Source organism: Ascaphus truei, chromosome 3 (assembly GCF_040206685.1).
Source record: "Ascaphus truei isolate aAscTru1 chromosome 3, aAscTru1.hap1, whole genome shotgun sequence".
Lineage (NCBI taxonomy): Eukaryota > Metazoa > Chordata > Amphibia > Anura > Ascaphidae > Ascaphus > Ascaphus truei.
In genome coordinates, this window is record NC_134485.1 from 117,371,462 (window position 1) to 117,393,704 (window position 22,243).

Sequence of the window (22,243 nt, forward strand, 5' to 3'; positions counted from 1 at the left end):
GGAAACAGGTCTTATATACCTGAACTCTAATCAGCATGACAGGTGACAGAAAACAGGCAGCAGACAAACTGTGGAATGGAGTGCCTGTACCACGAGGCTGCCCTGTTCAGCTTAGACAGGACAGAAACTGTTCAGTATCCTGGGAGCCCTGTATATGGAGTTTATTACCAACCCCTGGTTTCTGTCACAATATATAAGAAGCGAAAAAGCGCCTGATCCATGTGTAAAATCCAAATACAAAGTTTTAATAAAGAATGACAAGACAAATGCACACTCACAATTTGTCAATGCATTAAAAGCATTGTATGGGTAAACCCATGCGCCAACAGGTGTCCGCTCGCCGACCGCTTTCTTCGTTGCGTCAGTCCTCACTGCTGCCGGTGTATCACGAAAAAATCGTCCCTCCGGCAATTCGGATGAACAACCTGTGGTTCCTGGCAAGTTATGTTTGTTGGTTCGTGCGGCTCAGGGAAAGTCTTCCTCTTGCTGACAGAAGGCACATGAGCTAGTCCACCAACGTAGTTCCGCAAAACCACGTGCCCGTTTATATACATATATATATATATGGATATCTATATATATCTATATATATATATATATATGTAACGGGTATTCCTCAACCCAATCGCATATAGAGTGTATGTGAGGGGGAACCTATATGTTACCAGGTGTGGTGCAGTATACCTGTCAGGCTCACAGGAGGTCTGAGCCTCCGCTAGTGAGAGCCTGGGGTGAATCCTCTGGAACGTTTCTTGTCAGCGCCTCCACCTATGTGAGCTTCTAGGAGTGTAGAGTGGCCCTCACATAGGAACATCCATAAAGTAACCAGCCCACACCAAAGGTTATGGCTAAAAGGGTTTACTATATGGCAAATAACACAACACAACATACTTCAACAATATGACATTGACAGTGTCCCTCTATAACACTAATAGGCACAACTACCCGGTCACCACGCAGGGCTTTGTACCCCACACGTTATATCAATAGTCCCAAATGTCCCACAATACCCCAAGTGAGTGACTGTTGGTAAAGTTGGTGCACTTGATGACTGACTGTACCTGCCCAGTGCTCCAGCACGTGAGGCTGCAGATTCTTCACAAAGGATCCACCGCTCTGCGATCTCCTCTGTGACGTCCTGCAACTCGGCCTGGCGGTGGGTGACTCCCGCATGGAGTGATCCACCTTTGGAAAGTCTCTTGCTGCAGAGCCTGTCTGAGCCCAGACGCAGGCCGCGATCACTGAGTGCAACTGGCACCGGTAATATCACATAGAAGTGGGTACTATAGAAAACAACCCCCCCTTGCACTGAAAGGGGCCTTCCCTGAAACTGCCAAACTAACTGCTGTGGCTGCACTGCAAGCCACACTGTCTCTTCTTGTCAGAGCCCACAGCACTGCAGCTGTGTCACTGACAAGACTCAGATGAGGGCAGGGTCCCTACCTAAGGGGCCTTCCCTATGAACTTACCCACTAACCTAGTGGGGAGTGGGGCCTACCTTGGCCTGGGGTGTCTGGGGCCTAGTACAGCAGAGCACTGCAGCTGTGTACACTACCTTCCCCAATCGCTTCCTGGATCTAACTGACAAAACCCTGTCTGTGCACAACATTGTTGCAACTTTGCAGTATGAGAAGCTGCCAGCTCTATTGGCTTCAATGCTGCCTGTGACCAGGGTGAAAGTGCAGTCCCCAGAGGCTGCTGGGAATTGTAGTTCTTGGTACAGCTCTTTCCTATGGGGACCGCGTGCGCGATCTTTACTGCACTTGTCTGAAGCTGTAATGGCCGCCGCTACTCTTAACTGAGCATGCGCAACTTCCAAGAGCTCTTGCACACATGTAATGGCCACCTCTATGCTTGCCAACCTCTGTGCATTGCACGGCACAGGCGCGAACTCCCGCGTCAACCTCAACATGGCCGCCGCGAATGCTCTGCTTACGCGCAAGCCTCCGTACATGCGCGAACACATTAAACATGGCGGCGTCCTGCCGCAGCTGCCACCGGGAGCCCCCGGGAACGTGCTCGCCCCCGCAGCAGCACACACTAAAGGGGGAAAGAAACCTACAGACAGGGTGACCAGAGGGACCCTGGCTACATATATATATATAACACACACAAAAGGGAGTTTTGCACTTTCTACTGTTTTGTATTACTACTCATATATGGATTGTTAGTTATTAGTTCATTTCAGTATAGTGCATTTAGTCCTTAGATTGTTTTTTTCATTTGTTATGCTTTCTTTATATTTTCTAGCACATTTCAGGCTGCCATCAGTGTTTGTATGTTTTTAAATGTTAGTGTGTTCTACTGCTACTGTATTAAAATCATAGCCATTTTTTCAATTTGACTTTGGTTCCCGTTTTTGTGCGTTTGATTCTCATATCTTACTCCAGGCATATTTAGAGTGCTCTTATAAGGGATCTTGTTAGTCTTTTTGTGTGTGTGTGTGTGTGTGTGTGTGTGTGTGTTAGTGTGTGTGTTTGTTAGTGTGTGTGTGTGTGTGTGTGTGTGTGTGTGTGTGTGTGTGTGTGTGTGTGTGTGTGTGTGTGTGTGTGTGTGTGTGTGTGTGTGTGTATACATTGATTCCTGAGATATTTCATTTTAGAATTCCCCTTCTAGAGTTCTTGTCAGGGAGAAACAATATTCCCCCTAAGGTCAGCTTCACTCTGACAGCCAATAGAAAACCTTGGCAGGATTGTGTGACTCTGCAGCCATCTTTGTTGTTCCTTGCATGTACTGTATTGGCAAAGGTTGAAATATATCTGCAATAAGTTGGGTCCCCAGAGCTTTGAGTGCTGTGGTTCAGCTCAGTGGAAACTGGTTCATATCAGATTAAATAAAAATACTTATTTTTTTGGGTGGATTGCTGCTTTAAGCAAGATGGAAAATAATAATTTAGTAGGAAACTATAGAATATTTGCAATAAGATTAAAAAAAAGTATCATATTGAACTTGTCTGGTGCTAGGCTAATAATAAATGTCCTTATAGTTTTATCAGTTTTCTTTGCATGCAATAACATGGCTATTTTTCAGTTTATAAAAAATCCTAATCGATATTAACTATCACATGCTAATTTAAGGGTGCAAATCCACGTACATAATTCAGTTATTTTTCTTGTATAATTTCCCTTTACTCTCCATTTTTCATCATGTACCCAGCTTCAATTTAAATAATTCAACAGGGTATATAATGGTTAAAAACAATATTTCTCAGGAATGCCATTGCCATTTTCTAACAACACGTTCAAATTCAGCTCTCACAATTGTTCTCTCAGGTCTACAGTAAATTTGCCAAAGTAATTCCCGTGATGTGTAATGGTAATTGATAACTCGAATGAACATTAACAATCAATTGTGTCATATTCGTTTATTCTACTACCTTGCTCAAGAGGCATCCAAAGTCAGTAAATACGTTTCTTAGGGCCTTATTTTATATTGTCTGACATTTTAAGTCAATTGGAATTTTCAACTGAAAATGGCCCAAACTGCCATTTCAGATAATGTACAAAGCATTTGTAAAACACATCTTAAATAATGATGGTGAACCAATGAGCGTGTTTGCGTGTCTTCCACAAACCTGTGTCGTTCACATATTGTTATATCTCATACAGTGGCTAAACTACAGACAAGGATTCTGGGTAGTGACATGCAAATAGTCACATTAAGCTTCCTAACTATTTTTACATAGACTCTTTACCTGCTGCATTACCTAGCTGGCACTTCTAAGACTGGAACAAGAACATACAGTATGAATGGGCTCTCTATGGTAGCTATTTTGTGACTTTGGCCTTATCAGTTTCATCTTGATCACTGTTTCTGCAACTATTTAAAATATAGACTAATGACCAGGACAACTTGCAGAATCATGGGGCCCTGTGCAGAGTGTTTATGCAGGGCCTCTTCCCTATCCCGTAGCCCTACCTATGAGTCGGTTTCCGTGGTGGCACTTGAGGGAGATCATCTGGGGGGTCCTGAATTGGAAGTTGGGTTCCTCTGGATGGCTTCCGTGATAGCCGCCTGAGTCGATTCCCTCCATTGCTTCCGCAACCGCTCTACAGGTGGGTTCCCAGAGAAGAGCGCGGGGTCTTGGTAAGTGCGGGGCCCAGTGCAGTCGCACCGTTGGCACCACCATTAAGCCATCCCCGCTAATTACTAATTTTACTTTTGCAGATCCAACAAATATAAACCAAGAATACCCAGTCCAAGCGTAATTGTTAATCGATAAAAAGGTATTTGAGGAAAAGTCCTATAGTTATTTTTTTTTTTAATGTAACCTCCTTTTCACTGCAGGTTCTGCTAACATGGTTAATACAGGAGAGATAAATGGTTCCAGTAACCTTATGGATTTCCTTGATGAGCCTTTTCCAGATGTCGGGACATATGAGGATTTCCACACGATTGACTGGTTAAGAGAAAAGTCACGTGATACAGACAGGCATAGAAAAGTATGTAGACAAATATGTTTTAATTTCTTACAAACATTCAGTTAATTGTGGTGAAAAAAAGAAGCAAACATGCATTCCAATTTGATATTTGTTCTGAGTATACTTGAGTGCTGAGTTGGGACCCTTTCCTTTTTCTTTTCATTGTTATAATACATTCTAAGGGGTGTATTCATCAAAGCAGTAATGAAAATGAATCCATTGTTTCTTTTGGTTTTTTTTTACACATTTGTCTCCCCCTCCCCTGACTCGCAAAATACTTATCGATCTAGATCAAGTTATTTAAACAACAGTCAATCAATAGCAAGCCACAACCAATGACGTTGCGGCTTCCTATTAGTCTGGTGGCCATTTTGAATTCCTTTGAGGGAGTTTTAACACCAGTAACTAGACCGTTAGGTATCTCGGAAAAGTTGTGGTCTCCTGAGCAAAACATTATGCAGTTCAGCTCCAGTAAAGCCCCTGGTACCAATGGCATTATTGCACTTTAAAGAATAACCCCATAAAAGTATAAAAATTCATGTTCTCTAAAAAAAAAAAAAAAAAGAATTCTAGACTAATTATTTAAAATAAAAGGTTTGAGTAGGTTAACAATGCAAATTGTAAAGGGCAAATCAGAGTTTATACACAAATTAACCTTAGCAGTTTTAAGTCTCTTTTAATCAAATATGGGTTGCCCAATGACTAGTTGGCTACTTGGGCTCCTAATGGGTTAATATTTTAAAAAGTTGGTAAAAGTTTATTTGACAATTTTTTTTATCACCAATTCTAGGTATTCTCCTAGTCCCATTTCAGGGTCACAATGTTGGTAAAGGGCGACAAGACTTTAGTAACTTCCTATTATTTAAAGATAACGTTGCATTATCCTGAAATAACATCATGGTAAGCAAACTCTAGGGCAACGGTGCGCAAACTGGGGAGCGTGAGATTTTTCTTGGAGGGAGGGGAGGCGTGGCTCTTCTCCAAGGCATTTAAATGAAATGCCGGGGACCGCACAAGGCCTCTGCCGAGATTCAGAGGCTTGGTGTGACACATCGCCATGGATTTGACGCTTCGAGTCATGTGACGTCACATGACCCCACGGCGTCATTTTCCGCCGGCAAAAAAGGTAAGGTGGGTGCGAGCACTGGGGGAAGCAAGCACGGGGGTGCAGGTCCAAAGGTTTCTGCACCCCTGATCTAGGGAGCTCAATCTTAGCCAATGTTTTTGAATACTGTATACAGTAATTATCTTAGTGTGTTTGGCATTATAACGTCTTCCTGCTTTAGGTAACATCACATTATTTAATGGAGTTTTGTGGAACTGGGCTTAAGATTACTGAAGATTACTCTTTTGGATATATACATCTACAAAATGTAGGGCTAATTTTTATATATATCCCGAAGCGGTCGTTAGGATGGTTTTCAGCCGAAAATCCCTATAGTCTTCCATGGGGATTTACGTCTGAAACTGCCCACATGGCCACATCAGATCATTTAGAATTTACTGCATAGGGGCAGATGCATCAAGAACCGGTGCAGGTTATCCCCCCTGTTCCATTTAAGTTATGGGAGTTATCTCAGGAACGGGTACGATAACCCTTACCGGAACTTGATGAATGCGGCTCATAATACTAGGTGAGCGTTTTTATGAAAATATTTAATAAAAAAACAAAAAACCTTTTTAGATAATGTAGTGTAACGTAACCTATTCAATAAATGATGTTGGGTTTCAAAATGTCAGCGGTCAATCTCTAACAAAATGGTTAATAGTACAATTGTTTATTAATTAATCTCCTGTGATTAAATTAACAGATCACAAGCAAGAGCAAGGAATCGTTGTGGGAATTCGTCAAAGGCCTTCTAGACGCTTGGTCAGGATGGGTTGTAATGCTCCTTATCGGACTCCTAGCAGGTGGGTGCAGCATATGTAAATCCAGAAATACAGGACTTTACCTTTATTGCTTTAAGCTCTTAAAGGTTACAGAAAAGCAAAAGAGATGTGGCCACCTCTTTCATTCTTTATATAAAGCTGTAAATTTAGGTGACTGTACTTTAAAGTGCAGTGAAGTTTTTGTGCGTTAGCGCCCGATCAGCACTATTGTATTTTAGAGCATAACCCCCTAAAGTCTAATTAAAGAGGGAATCCAAGCAAGCAGTTCATTATTTTCTTTTGGCATTCTTTGTACAGTATATGTTTTTACATAGGATTGAAGCAGGGGGTCTCCTAAGCTAAACCTCCTTAACTGCAACTCCGGGGACCCCCTGCTTCCAGAGATACTTACCTCCGTAGGGGGTGCGGTAGCCACTCCGCTCTGCTAGCAGCGTTCACATAATGGCGGAGTTTCAAAGCTTACACGTCTTGCGGGTCAATAGGAAGTCGTAACTTCATCAGGTTCAGCTTCTTATTGGCCCATGTGACGCAGGAGCTTTAAACTGTGTCAAGATCCCGGCACCCCCTTTAGAGGTCTGTATCTTGGGAAGCAGGGTTCCACAGAACTGAAATTAATGGAGCTCTGCTCCGGAGACCCCCTGCTTCTATACTATGTTAAAAATAATAACTTAAAAAAGGGCATGAATTGCTCCTTTAAAAGAAGCAAGTTATGTAACAGTTGTTTACAGTATGTGACAGGGTGGGGAGAATCACTACTTTTTTTTGTAAACCTAAAGTTCTGCTTGTTGGGTTTATCTCTCTTTATGGAGGTTTTTCATTAAACTACGATGATGTCTTCGTAGCACAAATATACCATAAGCAGTTTTCATGTTTGTTGTTTTGTTTCAAAGGATTTGTTTGACTATTTACTACCATCATTGCATTTTCAACACTGCATGTAAAACAAATTTGCAAGAATTGTACAGTACATACCAACATTGTTATGATTTATTAATACTGACATATGCCGACAATTATACTGTTGGGACAGCAGATATTGAGTTTTGACTGAAAATAAGGCAGAATTTCATGATGTTAAGACCTTTTATAAAAATAATAATTAAAATGCTGCCATTTTCTCCAAAACACAAATACTGCCTTTGCGTCAATTTGCTCCAACGACATACCGATGTGGAGCTGTTATCCTATAATTAGCATGGTTTACAAAGGGTTAACACACTCAACGCATGCAATAAATATTGCGTTATTTCTGACTTTTTAACACATTCGCGTTTACAGTAGGATAATGGGCACTGCATCTGTATCATCTTAGCTCTTCGGGCAGTGACTCATTTTAGTATTGTTTTGTCTGAAGCGCTTATTTCCATAATGTGTTATAATATAATATTATATCAAGTGTATTGTACAGTGCTATGTACCTGTATGGCGCTATATAACTGAAGATATACAGTGCATGCATACATATATGTATGGAGCTGGTTAATCATGCTTCTTACATTTGGCACTGGTTTCTTGGGAGCAGTGGTTACCACCACCTACAACTGGCTGATTTATTTGCCAAAAATAGAAAGGACAACTGCACCAGTTACAGTATATGCACAATTTTAATACATCTCATTCAAATATTTGCTCTGACTATCTCCTACCATAACTCTTTGAATAACCATTATTCAAGAATCAGCTCATGGCACAAGAGGAGCAATTTGAAGCAAAGAATAACCCAAAGCACCTTAATGCATTGACGTAAGGCAGTGGTAGCCAACTGTTCATGGCCCTTGAGGACTGGAGGTCAGGTTTTCAGGATGTCCCTGCTTCAGCACAGGTCACTCAATCAGTGGCTCAGTGATTGACTCATTGACTGAGCCATTGATTGAGCCACCTGTGCTGCAGCAGGGATATCCTAAAAACCTGATCTATTGGTGGATCTTGAGGACTGAAGTTGGCCACTAGTGATGTAGAATCATGAAGAGTTGGAATGTTGCAATAAGCACCTGTTTTGCGAGCAATGCTTCAGCTTGTGACACTTGAAACATTTTCTTTGTTTTTCTGATATATTATCTGAAGTTCTCATTATAGAAAGTGAATTAAAATGATCCCCAAACGTTACACTGTTTTATTTGACTTGCTTATGATAAAGTACATAAAACTGAACTGCCATAGTGGATCAGTGGCATAAATTAATAAATGACTTCCAAAAGCAAATTAAAGCAAATTGGACTTGGTTAACATATTTGCACCTGGATTGAAAACTGGTTGAAGGATAGACAACAGAGGAGGAGGAGCGGCTCAGTGAGTAAAGACACTGACTGGCTCTGCGTTTGAAGCACGGGAACCTGGCTCAATTCCCTGTGTCAGCTCCTTGTGACCTTGGGCAAGTCACTTTATCTCCCTGTGCCTCAGGCACCAACAAATAGATTGTAAGATCCATGGGGCAGGGACCCGTGCCTACAAAATGTCTCTGTAAAGTGCTATGTAAAAACTAGCAGTGCTATACAAGAACATTATTATTAACAGAGACTTGTAAATTGAACTTTTTGAGGTTGGACTAAAGTTGTGAGTGGAGTACCTCAGGGATTGGTACTAGGACCCCTGCTTCTTAACTTATTTATTAATGACTTTGAGGTTGACATAGAGAGCAAAGTCTCCATCTTTGCTGATCAGGGCCGCCAACAGAGGGGGGGCTGGCGTCCCTGGCCCCGTGAGTCAGGGGTCAGCGTGCCCGTTTTATAAAAAATAAAGTCAGAAAACAAATGCCGGCGATTCCCTGTGTGAATGCGCAGAGCCGAGGTCTCGGCACGCATGAGCAGGGAAGCAGGGTGTCTGGCATGGTGCCTGTGGGCCCGCTCTCCCCCCTGCTCCCTGCCCCTCCCAACGTGGGACAGAGGGGAAGCACTGTTGCGAGCTTGTGCGCGCTAGCCCAGCTTCCCCCGTGTGTGCCAACCCAGTTTCCCCCACACGCACCAACCCAGCTTCCCCTGCACGTGCCAACCCAGCTTAACCCATGCCCGCAGCGGAATTAGCCACCAGTTTCGCCACCCACCCCCACGCCCCCCGAGCCTACCTCATGTCAGGCGGGCAAGGAAGCAGGAAGCAGCACCCACCCGGTCAAGGTCAGTCACCCACCCAGTCACTCACTCACCCACCCAGTCACTCACTCATCCACACAGTCACCCACCCACCCACTCACTCACTCACCCAGTCTCACTGCTATAGTAGATAAAAGAAATCCTAGAATTGCTCCAAGGAGTACTGATGCTACAAATCGTATGCAGAAGCTACTATCAAATGTCCAGAAAGAATAATATATACTGTGTAGTAATCAAGTCAACTTCCGTTCAGAGTCCCATTGAAAAATAAGTGATGCATAAACATATATTCACCCCGCCTGAACCCTGTATCGTGGCGTGCCGCGGATAGGGGCTGAGATGTGGTAGGGAGTATGTGAAGCCACAACCCAGCTGTGTCCCCTGAGAAGGAACCATATACAACTGAATGTGTCGCCACCCTCCGCCACTGCCCTCATACATCCGGAGCCACACAGGGACAAGGTAACCTCACTGCGGAGGTGCAGGGGGAGATAGAATAGGGAGCGCAAACACTCACATATTTGACACGACGGGTCTGTGTTCCATGCGAAGCGGTCAGCGTTCAGAATCCAGCGATGACGTCGGGTGCCTTCTGATCCGGAAGTGAAAAGTAGCGTGCTCCAGCCCAGGGAAGGAAACCAAAAATAGAACAGAGAGGCGGTGCACTGCTGCCGTCAGGTATTGGAAGATAGAAGATCCACACGCAATGGAGTACAATAAAAGGGTTGTAGTTTATTTGTGCATATACACTAGAAAAAACATGCTACAGAGCGAACTCTGACGTGTTTCGTCCCAGCCTGGGACTTTGTCAAAGAGCCTGCTTTAGTAGCTTATCATGCCCATATTATATTATATATATATTATATGGGTATGATGTACCACTATGCCAATCAATGGGTACAGGGTGGGTACAGTGGTTCCGGGGTGGTTGGTTAGGCCTCCCGAGTGGGTAGCGGGGCAGGGTGGTTTAACCCGAGGACCCACAGACGCCCACGGTGACCACCTGAGGGCCCTCAGACACCCATGGGAACCACCCGAGGGCCCCCAGACACCTTTGGGAACCACCCGAGGGCCCCCAGACACCTGTGGGGATGACCCGGGGACCCCCAGACAACCGCAGGGACCACCACCCACGGGAACCCATGGGGCCCACAGAGCCTATCGGTGACAACCCGAGGGCCCCCAGACACCTGTGGGAATCTGCCACAGTGCACTATGGGGCCTGCAGACACCCATGGGGACCACCCGGGGACCCTCGCCGGCCTGTGGTATTAATCCTGTGTGTAATAAAAATAAAATATGGTTATATGTGGGGGTACAGGGGGTGGGTTGTGTTTTGGTGGTTATTACATATTTAAATTGTATTACTAGTGTATTGTAGCAGGGGGTCTCCGGAGCAGGACCTTGTGGAATTGAGGTCCGGGGACCCCTGCTTCCCAAGATACAGGCCCCGTTATGGGGTGCCGGTATCTCCTATGCATGTAAATGTCCAGCGTCATGTGATCGGGACATTTCAATGCATTGGAGATAGCGGCACCCCATAACGGGGCCTGTATCTCGGGAAGTAGGGGGTCCCCGGACCTGAAATCAATTCGGTTCAGCTCTGGAGACCCCCTGCTACATTACTGTAATGTTTAACATTAAATAAAACAACCCGCAATCACCTGTGAGAGGTGCGCAGTTAGAGTGACTGATTCAGCCTATCTCTTACTGCGCGTCTCTTACAGACAGGCCGGGACCCCTGCTGTGTTAATCCGATGGGCCATTATGTCCGCAAAGGAACATCTCGCAACCCCACGCGGCATAACGCAAGATTTACTCAGGTAAATGTTCGAATAACGGCCGTTGAATCAGTACTGACATTTGCATACTTCCCTTCACACAAGACTATTGCCTCAGATTCATGTCCCTCCATTGCCAGCTGCAGCAGTCATACTTACAATGCTTTGTGGGTTGGAAGACAGTGTTTGAGGAGCTGGACACGCCTCCAATGGAAGAAATGGTTAAACTACACTAGGAGCCTATTGCAGCACCTGAACAAGCAGCACTTTTGCTGGGTAGCAGAACCCACCCTACAGAAGCCCCAGAGGAGGAAGAAGTGTGCTACATGATGCAACACCAATTTCGAGTTCTATGATGCCTGTTGCAGGGTACATGCAACCACACACACGGGTTCTCTTGATACGGCTTCTTTATTGAGCCTTAAAAACATACAGCACACAAAACAAAATAGCTTCTCTTCAGCATAGAAAACAAGGCAGCTTCTCTTCAGCATGCAGGACACAGACAGTTCATCACACATGTACTTTGCAAAACAGACCTTATAGCAGTAATCTCTGCAGTAATCTCTTCAGTATTTTAGTCCTGTCTCCTGACCAGCTAGCTTGCATGTGTGTACAGCCTGGGGGTTTTAAAACACCTTAATTATGCCGCCGGGGTCAGACTAATTAAGCAGCCCTTCTCAACTGAAACTTAACCTTGTCACTGCTGCACTGCAAGCCTAAACATAGGTTTGCCAGGTATATGGCTGGTGACGTTCATTCATCCTGTCACATTCCTCCCCTGTTAGTGTGTGGCTGGGGCCACGCCGGCTGAAACCCGACCATCCACCCCTTCCTAGAATAGAAGACAGCATTTGCATTTTCTTTTCCAGGCCTGTGGTGAATCTCAAATGAGAAGGGTTGGAGGGCCATATACCACCTGGTCAACCTAGCATTGGAGTCCTTCATACTATTTAACCACTTCAATGGAGCATGGTCCGTCACCAGAGTAAAATGGACTCCTGCCAGGTAATGCCTCAAAGCCTCGATTGCCCACTTTACTGCGAGGCACTCCTTCTCAATCACTGAGTAGTTTTTTCCCTCTGGAACAATTTCCTACTCAGAAAAAGGATCAGATGTTCCACTCCCTCAAACTGTTGTGACAACACTGCCCCTAGCCCTATCTCTGATGCATCGGTTTGCACTACAAAAGGCCTGTTGAAGTCTGGGCTTCTAAGGACGAGACCCTCTGATAGACACCTTTTTATGTCCTCAAAGACTCTCTGACACTCCCTTGACCATACCACTTGTGTAGGGGCACAGTTTTTTGTGAGGTCCGTTAATGGGGCTGCAACTTCCGAGTAGTTGGGGATGAACCATCGATAGTACCCTGCTAAACCCAGCAGAGAGCGTACCTGCGTGTTTGTTTGCGGGGTCGGAACTTCTTTCAGGGCAACTACCTTGTCGGCTAGTGGCCTTACTTTTCCACCTCCCACTGCATACCCTAAGTATTTGGTTTCCGCCTTACCTTAGGCACATTTCTTAGGGTTGGCTGTGAGCCCTGCCTCTCTTAGAGATTTGAGGACCGCTTTCAGCCTATTTAGATGGGCCCGCCAGTGTTTACTATAAATGACAATGTCATCTAGGTAGGCTGTGACATAAGCCCTATGGGGTCTCAGCACTTTATCCATGAGTCTCTGAAATGTGGCTGGGGCTCCATTCAGTCCAAATGGCATTGTCACAAACTGGTATAAACCCATGGGAGTGGCAAAGGCTGTTTTGCACTTGGACTTTTCCTCTAAAGGTTTTTGCCAGTATCCTTTTGTTAAGTCCAGCGTGGACATATATTCCGCGTTACCAAGGGCGTCAATTAACTTGTCCACCCTTGGCATCGGATATGCGTCAAACTTGGATACCGCATTGACCTTTCGGAGGTCCACACAAAATCTTACCTTCCCATCGGGTTTAGGGACCATAACTAGTGGACTACACCACTCACTGCATGATTCCTCAATCACTCCTAAGTGTAACATTTCTTGTACCTCCTTCTCTACCAGGGCCCTACGACTTTCAGGCAACCTATAAGGACGGGAACGTACTTTTACCCCAGGTGCTGTCTCAATCACACGTGAAATTAAATTAGTTTGCCCTGGCAAATTAGAAAAAACATCATGGAATTGTGTAATTATTTTTAACAAGTCCCCTTTTTGTTCAGAGGACAACTGTCTACCCATTGGGATTTTATTGTCACCCACGATGTTCTCCTGTGGGGGCTGAGGACTCAAGTCCGTTTCCTCCTCCACCGGGTGGATGAATAGAGACCGCTGCTTCCAGGGTTTCAGCAAGTTCACATGGTAAATTTGTTTACCCTTCCTGGACCCTGGTTGAGCGATCTCGTAATCCACATCACCCGTGCGGCGGAGTACTTCGAATGGGCCCTGCCATTTGGCTAGGAGTTTGCTCTCACAACTGGGTAACAACAACATCACCTGATCTCCTGGGTGAAACACTCTCATATGAGCATTTTGTAATGTCTCTCCTGACTGTCCTGGGCTGATCTAAGATTCTCCCTAAAAAAATGCCCGACCACATCTAGGCGCTTCCTAAGGTCCAATACATATTGCAGGGTATTCTTAGAAGGGGACCGCTGTTCCTACCAGGACTCCTTTAGGAGGTCTAGGATACCCCGGGGTTGGCGGCCATACAGCAGTTCAAATGGAGAGAATCCCGTGGAGGCCTGGGGAACTTCCCGCACTGCAAACAGCAGAAAAGGGAGAAGTTCATCCCAGGCTCTCTTCTCTGAATCTACAAATTTCCTCAGCATCACTTTTAGAGTTCGGTTAAATCTTTCCACCAATCCGTCAGTCTGTGGATGGTAGACCGATGGTAGACCGATGTCCGAACAGACTTGACCTCTAGTAATTTTAAGACATCCTGCATCAGTTTAGCCATGAAATTTGTACCTTGGTCTGTCAACATAACCTGGGGAAGTCCAACCTGTGAGAACAGCTCCAGCAACTTGTTGGCTACTTGCTTCGCCATTGCTGTTCTCAGGGGGAACGCCTCAGGATATCTTGTTGCATAGTCAACTATTACAAGAATAAACCTGTGTCCTTTCGCAGAAGGTTCTAGAGGTCCTACCAAGTCTACCCCAATCCTCTCAAAGGGAACTGACACCAAGGGTAGAGGAACCAAAGGGGCTGGTTTTTGTCCCTTCGGACTAGTTAGCTGGCACTCCGGACATGCCGCACATAACTTAGCAATATCACTATGCATCCCTGGCCAATAGAATCGGTACGAAATACGGTCCAATGTTTTATCCCTGCCAAGGTGACCACCCCAAGGGACAGTATGGGCTAGAGTGAACACAGATTTAACAAACGCCTTGGGAACCAATATCTGTCTGGTGACCTCCCCTGTTTGTGTCTGCCTATTAACCCTATACAGGATATCATTTGATAATTCAAAATGGGGGAATACTATCACCCTCTGTGCATTCAATATCTGCTCATCAATTTTTACCACCATATCATACTATCTAGCAAGGACTGGGTCTTCCCTTTGCCTCTGGCGAAAATCAGGGATGTATAGGTCTGGTAAATCTCCAGGGCCCATATCCCCCTCCCTCTGGCCATCCCCAGCCATCACTTGTGATTTCTGGCTACTAGAATGGTCACCTTGAGACCCAGATTTCTGCAACCAGTCCTGTTTGTCAAAGCGTCTTTGCTTCCGAGTCTTTGGAACCCGGTGTCTACTGGGAAAAAGGTCTGCCGAGAAGGGGAACAGTTTGCCAGGGTTCTCCTGAGCTATAGAATAAGGCTCCTCATGAGAGACTGGAGCCATTAGGTCTAAAAAGAAAGTCCTATCCCGGCCGAGCGCAACGGGGGCAGGGAGCCAAGGAGCGACTCCTACTTCGAGGTAGGCCTCCTGACCTTTTACCTGTAGCCGGATTTTGGCCTTCGGATACCGTTTTACATCGCCGTGTATGCATTCTATACTCCATGGAGAGTCAAAAGAAAACACGTTTGGCGGTAATAGTTCCTGGAAGACCAGAGTTTTCCCAGAGCCCGAATCTACAAGGGCCTGGACGTTTTTTCCCCCAACCTGGGCTGGAAGTAGCCAGGGCTTGTAATTTTCTCAAGTGAAGGCCGAGGCGACGGTCCTGCTGAAGGAATAATCCATCTGTGGACAGTCCACATGCCGTTGGCCTTGTTCTCCGCTGGCGGAACATGGAGAGGGTTTCCTCGCAGGAGGGGGCCGTGGATAGCGCTCCGCTGGACCGGATACTGGAGACCAGGCATCTGGTGGGTCCTGTGGGCGACGTCCTTGGAAGTTCCTCTCATTTGGCGACAAGCTGACATCAGGAAGGGGATGAGGGTCTCGGCGGTGCCCGGTGTTTTGACTTCTTCCTTGTTGCAAGGACTGCTCTTTTCGTGGCACTTGGCGGTTGCTTATGGAGGGGCCGTAGTTTCCCTGTTGTTCCAATCTCCCTCTTTGTGTCTCCGCAAGTGCTGGTGAAGTTGGATCCATCGGGTCCAGGGCACTCGCCTGATCCTCGGCTCCAAGGAAGTTCTCAACGAGTCGGACCGCCAAAGCTAGGGTTTTAGCAGCATGGCATTTTACCCACGAGCGTGTGGAAGGGGGTATTATCTGTAGGAATTGTTCCAAAACCACTTGCTCAAGAATTGCCTCCTTAGTGCGCTCCTAGGGTTGTATCCAGCGAGTACACAAGTCCAATAACCGCTGAGCGAGGACCCGGGGTCTCATCTTAGAGCTGTACTTCAGGTTCCGGAACTGCTACCCGTAGGTCTCTGGGGTCAGACCTAAGCGATCCAGTATGGCGGCTTTTACTTGTTGGTAGTCCATTGCCTGATCTGCTGGGAGGCCCTGATATGAGGCCTGGGCTTCTCCCATGAGGAGCGGGGCCAAAGCAGTTGCCCAGCGATCTGCAGCCCAGCACTGAGTTTCGGCAACCCTTTCAAATGTCAGTAGAAAGCCTCTGGATCCTCGTTCGGAGCCATTTTTCTCAGGAGGACCGGGGGTTTGTTCGCAAGTTCTGGACTGGCAGACCCCTGGAATTGGGTCAGCAGCTTGGCCATCCGTTCATCCTGTGCTGCCTGCTGCTGGGTTAGGAGCTGGGTTTGCTGCTGCAATAGTAGTTTGGCCTGCTCCTGCATTAACAGTCCCTGCTGTTTGGTCTCCTCCTGCATTAACAGTCCCTGCTGTCTGGTCTGCTTGCACAGAAACTCTTTTAAAAATTCTTCAATTTTTCTCATTTTTGTGTGTGTGTGGCCCTTCAACTGCAGGGGCCTCTCAAAATCCCGGCACTTCTGACACCATATGTTGCAGGGTACATGCAACCACACACGCGGGTTCTCTTAATAAGGCTTCTTTATTGAGCCTTAAAAACATACAGCACACAAAACAAAATGGCTTCTCTTCAGCATACAAAAACAAAATAGCTTCTCTTCAGCAGACAAAAACAAAATAGCTTCTCTTCAGCATAGAAAACAAGGCAGCTTCTCTTCAGCATGCAGGACACAGACAGTTCATCACACATGTACTTTGCAAAACAGACCTTATAGCAGTAATCTCTTCAGTATTTTAGTCCTGCCTCCTGACCAGCTAGCTTGTATGTGTGTACAGCCTGGGGGTTTTAAAACACCTTGATTATGCAGCTGGAGTCAGACTAATTAAGCAGCCCTTCTCAACTGAAACTTAACCTCGTCACTGCTGCACTGCAAGCCTAAACATAGGTTTGCCAGGTATATGGCTGGTGACGTTCATTCACCCTGTCACAATACCCATAAAAAGTACCACCAGAACCACATGAAGCTAAGGCAAAGCATGCTCCTGGATTTGAAAAATGAGGTAGATAAACAACAAATTGATGCTGAAGACAGCAACATACATGTAACAACTCATAGCAATAACGTAACGTTATGCGTGAGGGCGTTGTGGCTCTGACGTCAACTGCACCTGGAACCCTCACAATTACAGCACCATCTACTTCCACCACAGCCCAAGCAACACTTTAACCAAGCACACAGCCTACACCATTATAATGGGGACCATGTCTTTCTGCACCGCCACCCAAAAGGCTGTGAAGAAATTAGTAATATAAAACAAAAAAGAAAATGTAAATATATTTTTTTTTATTAAAAAAAATTGTTGTCCTTTACTTTTATTACATAATTATTCACATGTATACCTTTGCACTTACCTATGGAAATATACAGAAATTGTCAAAGTTTAGTGAAGGACACATTTAAAGGCCAAAAGGTTAAATAATTATATATAATTCCTATACATACAGTTAAAGAAACAAATCTTAGCATCCAGCTTAAAAAAAAAAAAAAAAAAGCTATAAAAAGGGTAACCTTTGAATAAACGTGAATCCAAATTAAAGTATTTACAGTATATACACTAAAACAAACAGACAGATGAAGACAGCGATCATGTCAGAGGAAATGGGGCAGAGAGGGAGAAAGAGGGGTGGACAGGGAGCGTGGCGAGAGTAGTTGGAAAGAATTGCAAATGCTATCATAGGTTTGCGAAATGCTACTCTAAAAACTAAATGAACAACTGTACCTACCTTACATACTATTATAAACCTGGATTCTTATTTTTTATTTTATTTATTTATAAAAATATTTTACCAGGAAGTAAATACATTGAGAGTTACCTCTCGTTTTCAAGTATGTCCTGGGCATAGAGTTACTGTATGATGACAAATAATACATGGTTACAAATACATAGTTACATTAAGTGAACAGGGTATACATTATATACAAGACATTGCATGCACAGTTAAAGATAATACATGTTATAGGCGTATGAAACAATGTCATGGCAAATGTTTTACAGAGATTTCACCCCATTGTGGGATGATTGTGGGATTCATCTTATCGTTCAACTACAAAAAAGTATATTGATCTGCATGTTAGATGGATAGGTTATTGATGTGTGATGTGTGATGTGTGATGTGTGACATGGTATGAACATGCACTTTTTCCAAACAGTATTTTTCCGGTCCTGGTCTTTGCCACAGCAGCCTCCCTTCAGATAATTGACTAATTAATTGGAAAAAAAAAAAAACCATTACCTTCATTTATTTCACAACTCTTACAGTACATGTCAAAAGTTAGGATGTTACATCATCTCGCAACTCACATTTCATCATAATGTGGCAAGTTCATGATGGCCAAACATATTGTTAAACAACTGAAGAGTTGTAGCCTATTCCATAAAAGACTGCATTCTGCAATATATTGCAAAGAAAAATAACAATATTATTTATGATAGCCATACAAACAAAAAAAAAAAAACATTTTGTTAAGCTACTGTATGTATATAAGGGAAATTCTTTGCTGAGTAAAAAATATTTGGGTTTATACATAGCAACTTAATCCTGGACTAACAATATAAACAAGACTTATTAAGACTCGTGGAAGTTTCAATATGGCGGACATTTTCGATGCAGATTCAACTGTATTTTTGGAGAACTTACAGTATACAAATACTTTTTTTTTTAATCATGTACGTTCCATTTGTTTGCACCAATATACCGTACCTATATAAACCCGTATTTAGACGCTTATGGCACACAATAGGGAAAAAAAGGTTAATGCATAGATGCACACAAGTGCAATATAATTTATGATCTCCATGCAAGACTGTTCCGCAAAAAAATTAATCTATTTGCAACGATTTGTACACAGACTCCGAAATGTATGAGTTTTCACCACTTATGTAAAATGACCACATGATGTCAGTATTTCCTCAATAAAGATAGTTCTGAATTTGAAATATTCAAGTACTAAAATATTTTTGTGTGTTGCGCCATTTGATATGATTCTTTTACTGCTAAATTAGCTGTATGAAATAAACAGAATACTCACTACCAAATTGTTAAACCTATGGACATGCTATAGGGATTTATATACATTTTAAAGTTGCACTCACAAGAAAACTTGCTAAAAAAAATTATTTGCTACTTAATATCTATTTCGTCTTTTATAATTGGTTGAATTGTGTACAGTTAATAAAAATAGCACTGGTGGTGCATTTAACGTCTTTTCCCATTATCGCGTGGCAAACAATGCTTCTACTGCAGCCAGAGATTCTGGGTAATGACATGCAAATGAGCACACTGTGTCATTCTTTACTTCTTAATCCATTTTAACATTGAACCCTAAAAGTTTATGCCTGCTGTATTGTGTATTGAATTGTGTAAAAATTAAAAAACTAAACTACAACTGACCATATTAATCTAAGCGTACCTGACCTCATAGTCTTATTTGCACCAGTATTGCACCACTTTTTGTGTAATGGGACATACAGATTTTGATAACTTATCCCATTCGAGTAAGACTATGTTAATTTATTTAGGTGTAGCTCCTGTTAAAATCTGAGGACAATGAAACTTTCATCACTTTTGATATCGTATATGGAGGAAATACAGTTGTATGAATTTTTAACCCCAGATAGTCTGGGTATTAAGGTAATTGTGTAGGTAACAAATCTATGGTAGACTTCTGCCTGCCATAATTTATATTGATATATTTCAATATAATCAAGCATTCTACCTGCTGGGAATTTCTTTTTAATTTCATGATGGTCTATGATCATATAATAAACGTAATAAAATGTTGTATTTTCAGGAACTTTAGCCGGAGTTATAGACTTAGCTGTGGATTGGATGACGGACCTTAAAGAGGGTGTATGCCTCAGTGGTTTCTGGTACAGTCATGAGCAGTGCTGCTGGACATCGAATGAAACAACTTTTGATGACCGAGACAAATGTCCGAAGTGGCAGAAATGGTCTGAACTACTGGTTAATCAGTCTGAGGTATGTGGAGAGCTTTTAATGCGGTTACAATTATTAAAGGATTGTAATGCATTCAATTAATGTGTTTAATGCTTTTCAATTACCACTTATTCTGTCAGTGGGCAACAGGCGGCATGACGGCTGCATGCGGTGCCCCGGGGCTTCACATGTGGCCCTACAACTGCTGGCCGCTGTCTCACTCTCCCAAGTGCAGAGGAAGTGGAGATGCAGCTTGTGTGGATCGTAGCTTCTCCCCACTACATCAGCTGTTTAATGACAGTGAGCTGATGCATATAATGTGCTGCCCTTTTTAGGGCTCAAGGGCCTCACATGAGGTCCTTTAAGTATATCATTTTTTCCACCACAGATTTAGGTGTTCTTCTGCTTCTGTTGTGAGACAATCTAGTTGTCCATAGCAGTATGAAATCCAGGTTCTGGAGAACTTCTACAACAGGTCTAATGGTTACCTAAACTTTCTTCCTTTTTTCATTGTATATTTATATTAGGTAAACGTAACTGTGCTACAGTAGATCAATTGCAAGTGTGCACAAATGAATGAGTACTTCAGCAGCTGGTGATACTGTACTGCTTGACTTAAGGAAGAGAGCATTGCTCTAAGTAGCTTTACTTTAAAAAAATATTCTTAGTCTAAAATAAAAAAGGTATAATGTTTGAATTTTCTTGTTTTTCCATTGAAAAAAATCACTAATTGTTGTACAATTGTTTTCTTACTGTTTCAAGAGCTTTGTCGTATCTTGTATTCTCGAAGTGTAACACCCCTATCCCAACCGGCTGTATAGAGATAGGCTGCACATGAATAACAGTCTCTTATACTCTCCCTGATAGGGTTTAGACCTGCTCATAGAGTGTTAGCTCGGTTGGTTACTTCTGGCCTCAGGGTCTTCCCTGCGTGGGGTCAGGCCAAGACTGTAGAGGAGTGGAACAAATGTAGAACAGGGCACCAGGAACTTTTCAACAGACTCTTTATTGGGTGCACCACATCAGCATACATAGCAGCGACAGGACAGGTTTTTATCCATTGCCAGTGGCATCTTCCTCATGCAATTAGAGATAGCTCACCTCCTCTGGTTCCTACATAACTGAGGGTGGCAGCTTCCACCTTGTCTGTCCCAATGCCTACTTGAACTGGGGGAATGATGGAGTCTCTTTCTTGCTACAGGAACTGGCACTCCTTGGGTACTGTCCAGGGAACAGGTCCCTACCTGGATCTCTCACCCTCCCCTTGGGGTACCACTACCCCCTAGGGTAGGACTGCACCAACCCCCCTTTGGAGTAGGTTAGGACTCAGGAGGAGGCAGAACTAAAACTTCGGTTTTCCCCACCCAGGAGACTCAGCACTCCCCCTGGGTAGGACAGGACACCCCCGATGGGTAAGGCAGGACTCACACTAATATGGAGGGATCACATCTTAATACAGGAGGAGGAGCCAGCCATTCCGCCCCAGTAACTGGGCAGAATTAAATGTGTTATGTGATTCCAGCATCTTCCAGACCCAGACATGTGCTTGTAAGCTGCAACATAATAGATACACTCAGCGGAAACTAATTCACATGCATAGCCTTGTGCTAGTTACTGTATTAACCCTAGCACTGCCTGCTGTTACCAGGACTTACATGCCAGGCCAGAGAAATATAGCAGGGTGCTACATAAGTAGATTTAATTCAAATGTTGTAGGGAAGATCTCTGGAAGCGCTGCGCCCTTCCCCCCCTAAAAAATTGTCATGTCCCCCAGTTTGCGCAGCCCTGGTTTAAGGCACTAGCTCAGAGGACTAATGGGATAATTGACACTGTTGAAAATGAGAGGTAACTGTGAACTTACTACTATTTCCTGGTAAAACATTTTTTATAAATAAATAATAGGAGGCTTACATTATTCCACAGCATTTATCTTTGTGGCCATCCTGTTTAAGCCTGCCACATTTTAAGAGCCGTTCACTAAAAATGCAATATCAGCTCAATTGAATGGCAAGCACACTTTAGTGAGTGCGTCGCTTTATCTACAAATTAACAAAAAAAAGTGAAAGGCATGTGCAGTAAATGTTAAAACAAGGGGATAACGAGAGCTTTCTGCACTTTCTCTGGCATATCAACTACAAAAGGAACACACTGCTGATTTGCATGAATCAAGTGATGGCAAACTGATTTCTACCATCAATTTCTCCTGCTCATCTGTCCAGTCAGTAATCAACCAGCTGAGAAGTTTGTCATGTTCAAGGATGAATCATACTGATGAAC

The 22,243-nt window shown here is 43.9% G+C and overlaps 1 protein-coding gene across 2 annotated transcripts in view; it reads left to right on the top strand.

Moving 5' to 3' along the window:
- Window positions 1–22,243, top strand: part of CLCN4 (chloride voltage-gated channel 4) — an 85,657-nt gene that overhangs the window by 28,593 nt on the left and 34,821 nt on the right. For both annotated transcript variants that reach the window (XM_075589401.1, XM_075589402.1), the window contains exons 2-4: window positions 4,288–4,442; window positions 6,233–6,332; window positions 19,821–20,008. In XM_075589401.1, coding sequence (XP_075445516.1) covers window positions 4,288–4,442; window positions 6,233–6,332; window positions 19,821–20,008 — 443 coding nt within the window. The remainder of the gene's footprint in view (window positions 1–4,287; window positions 4,443–6,232; window positions 6,333–19,820; window positions 20,009–22,243) is intronic.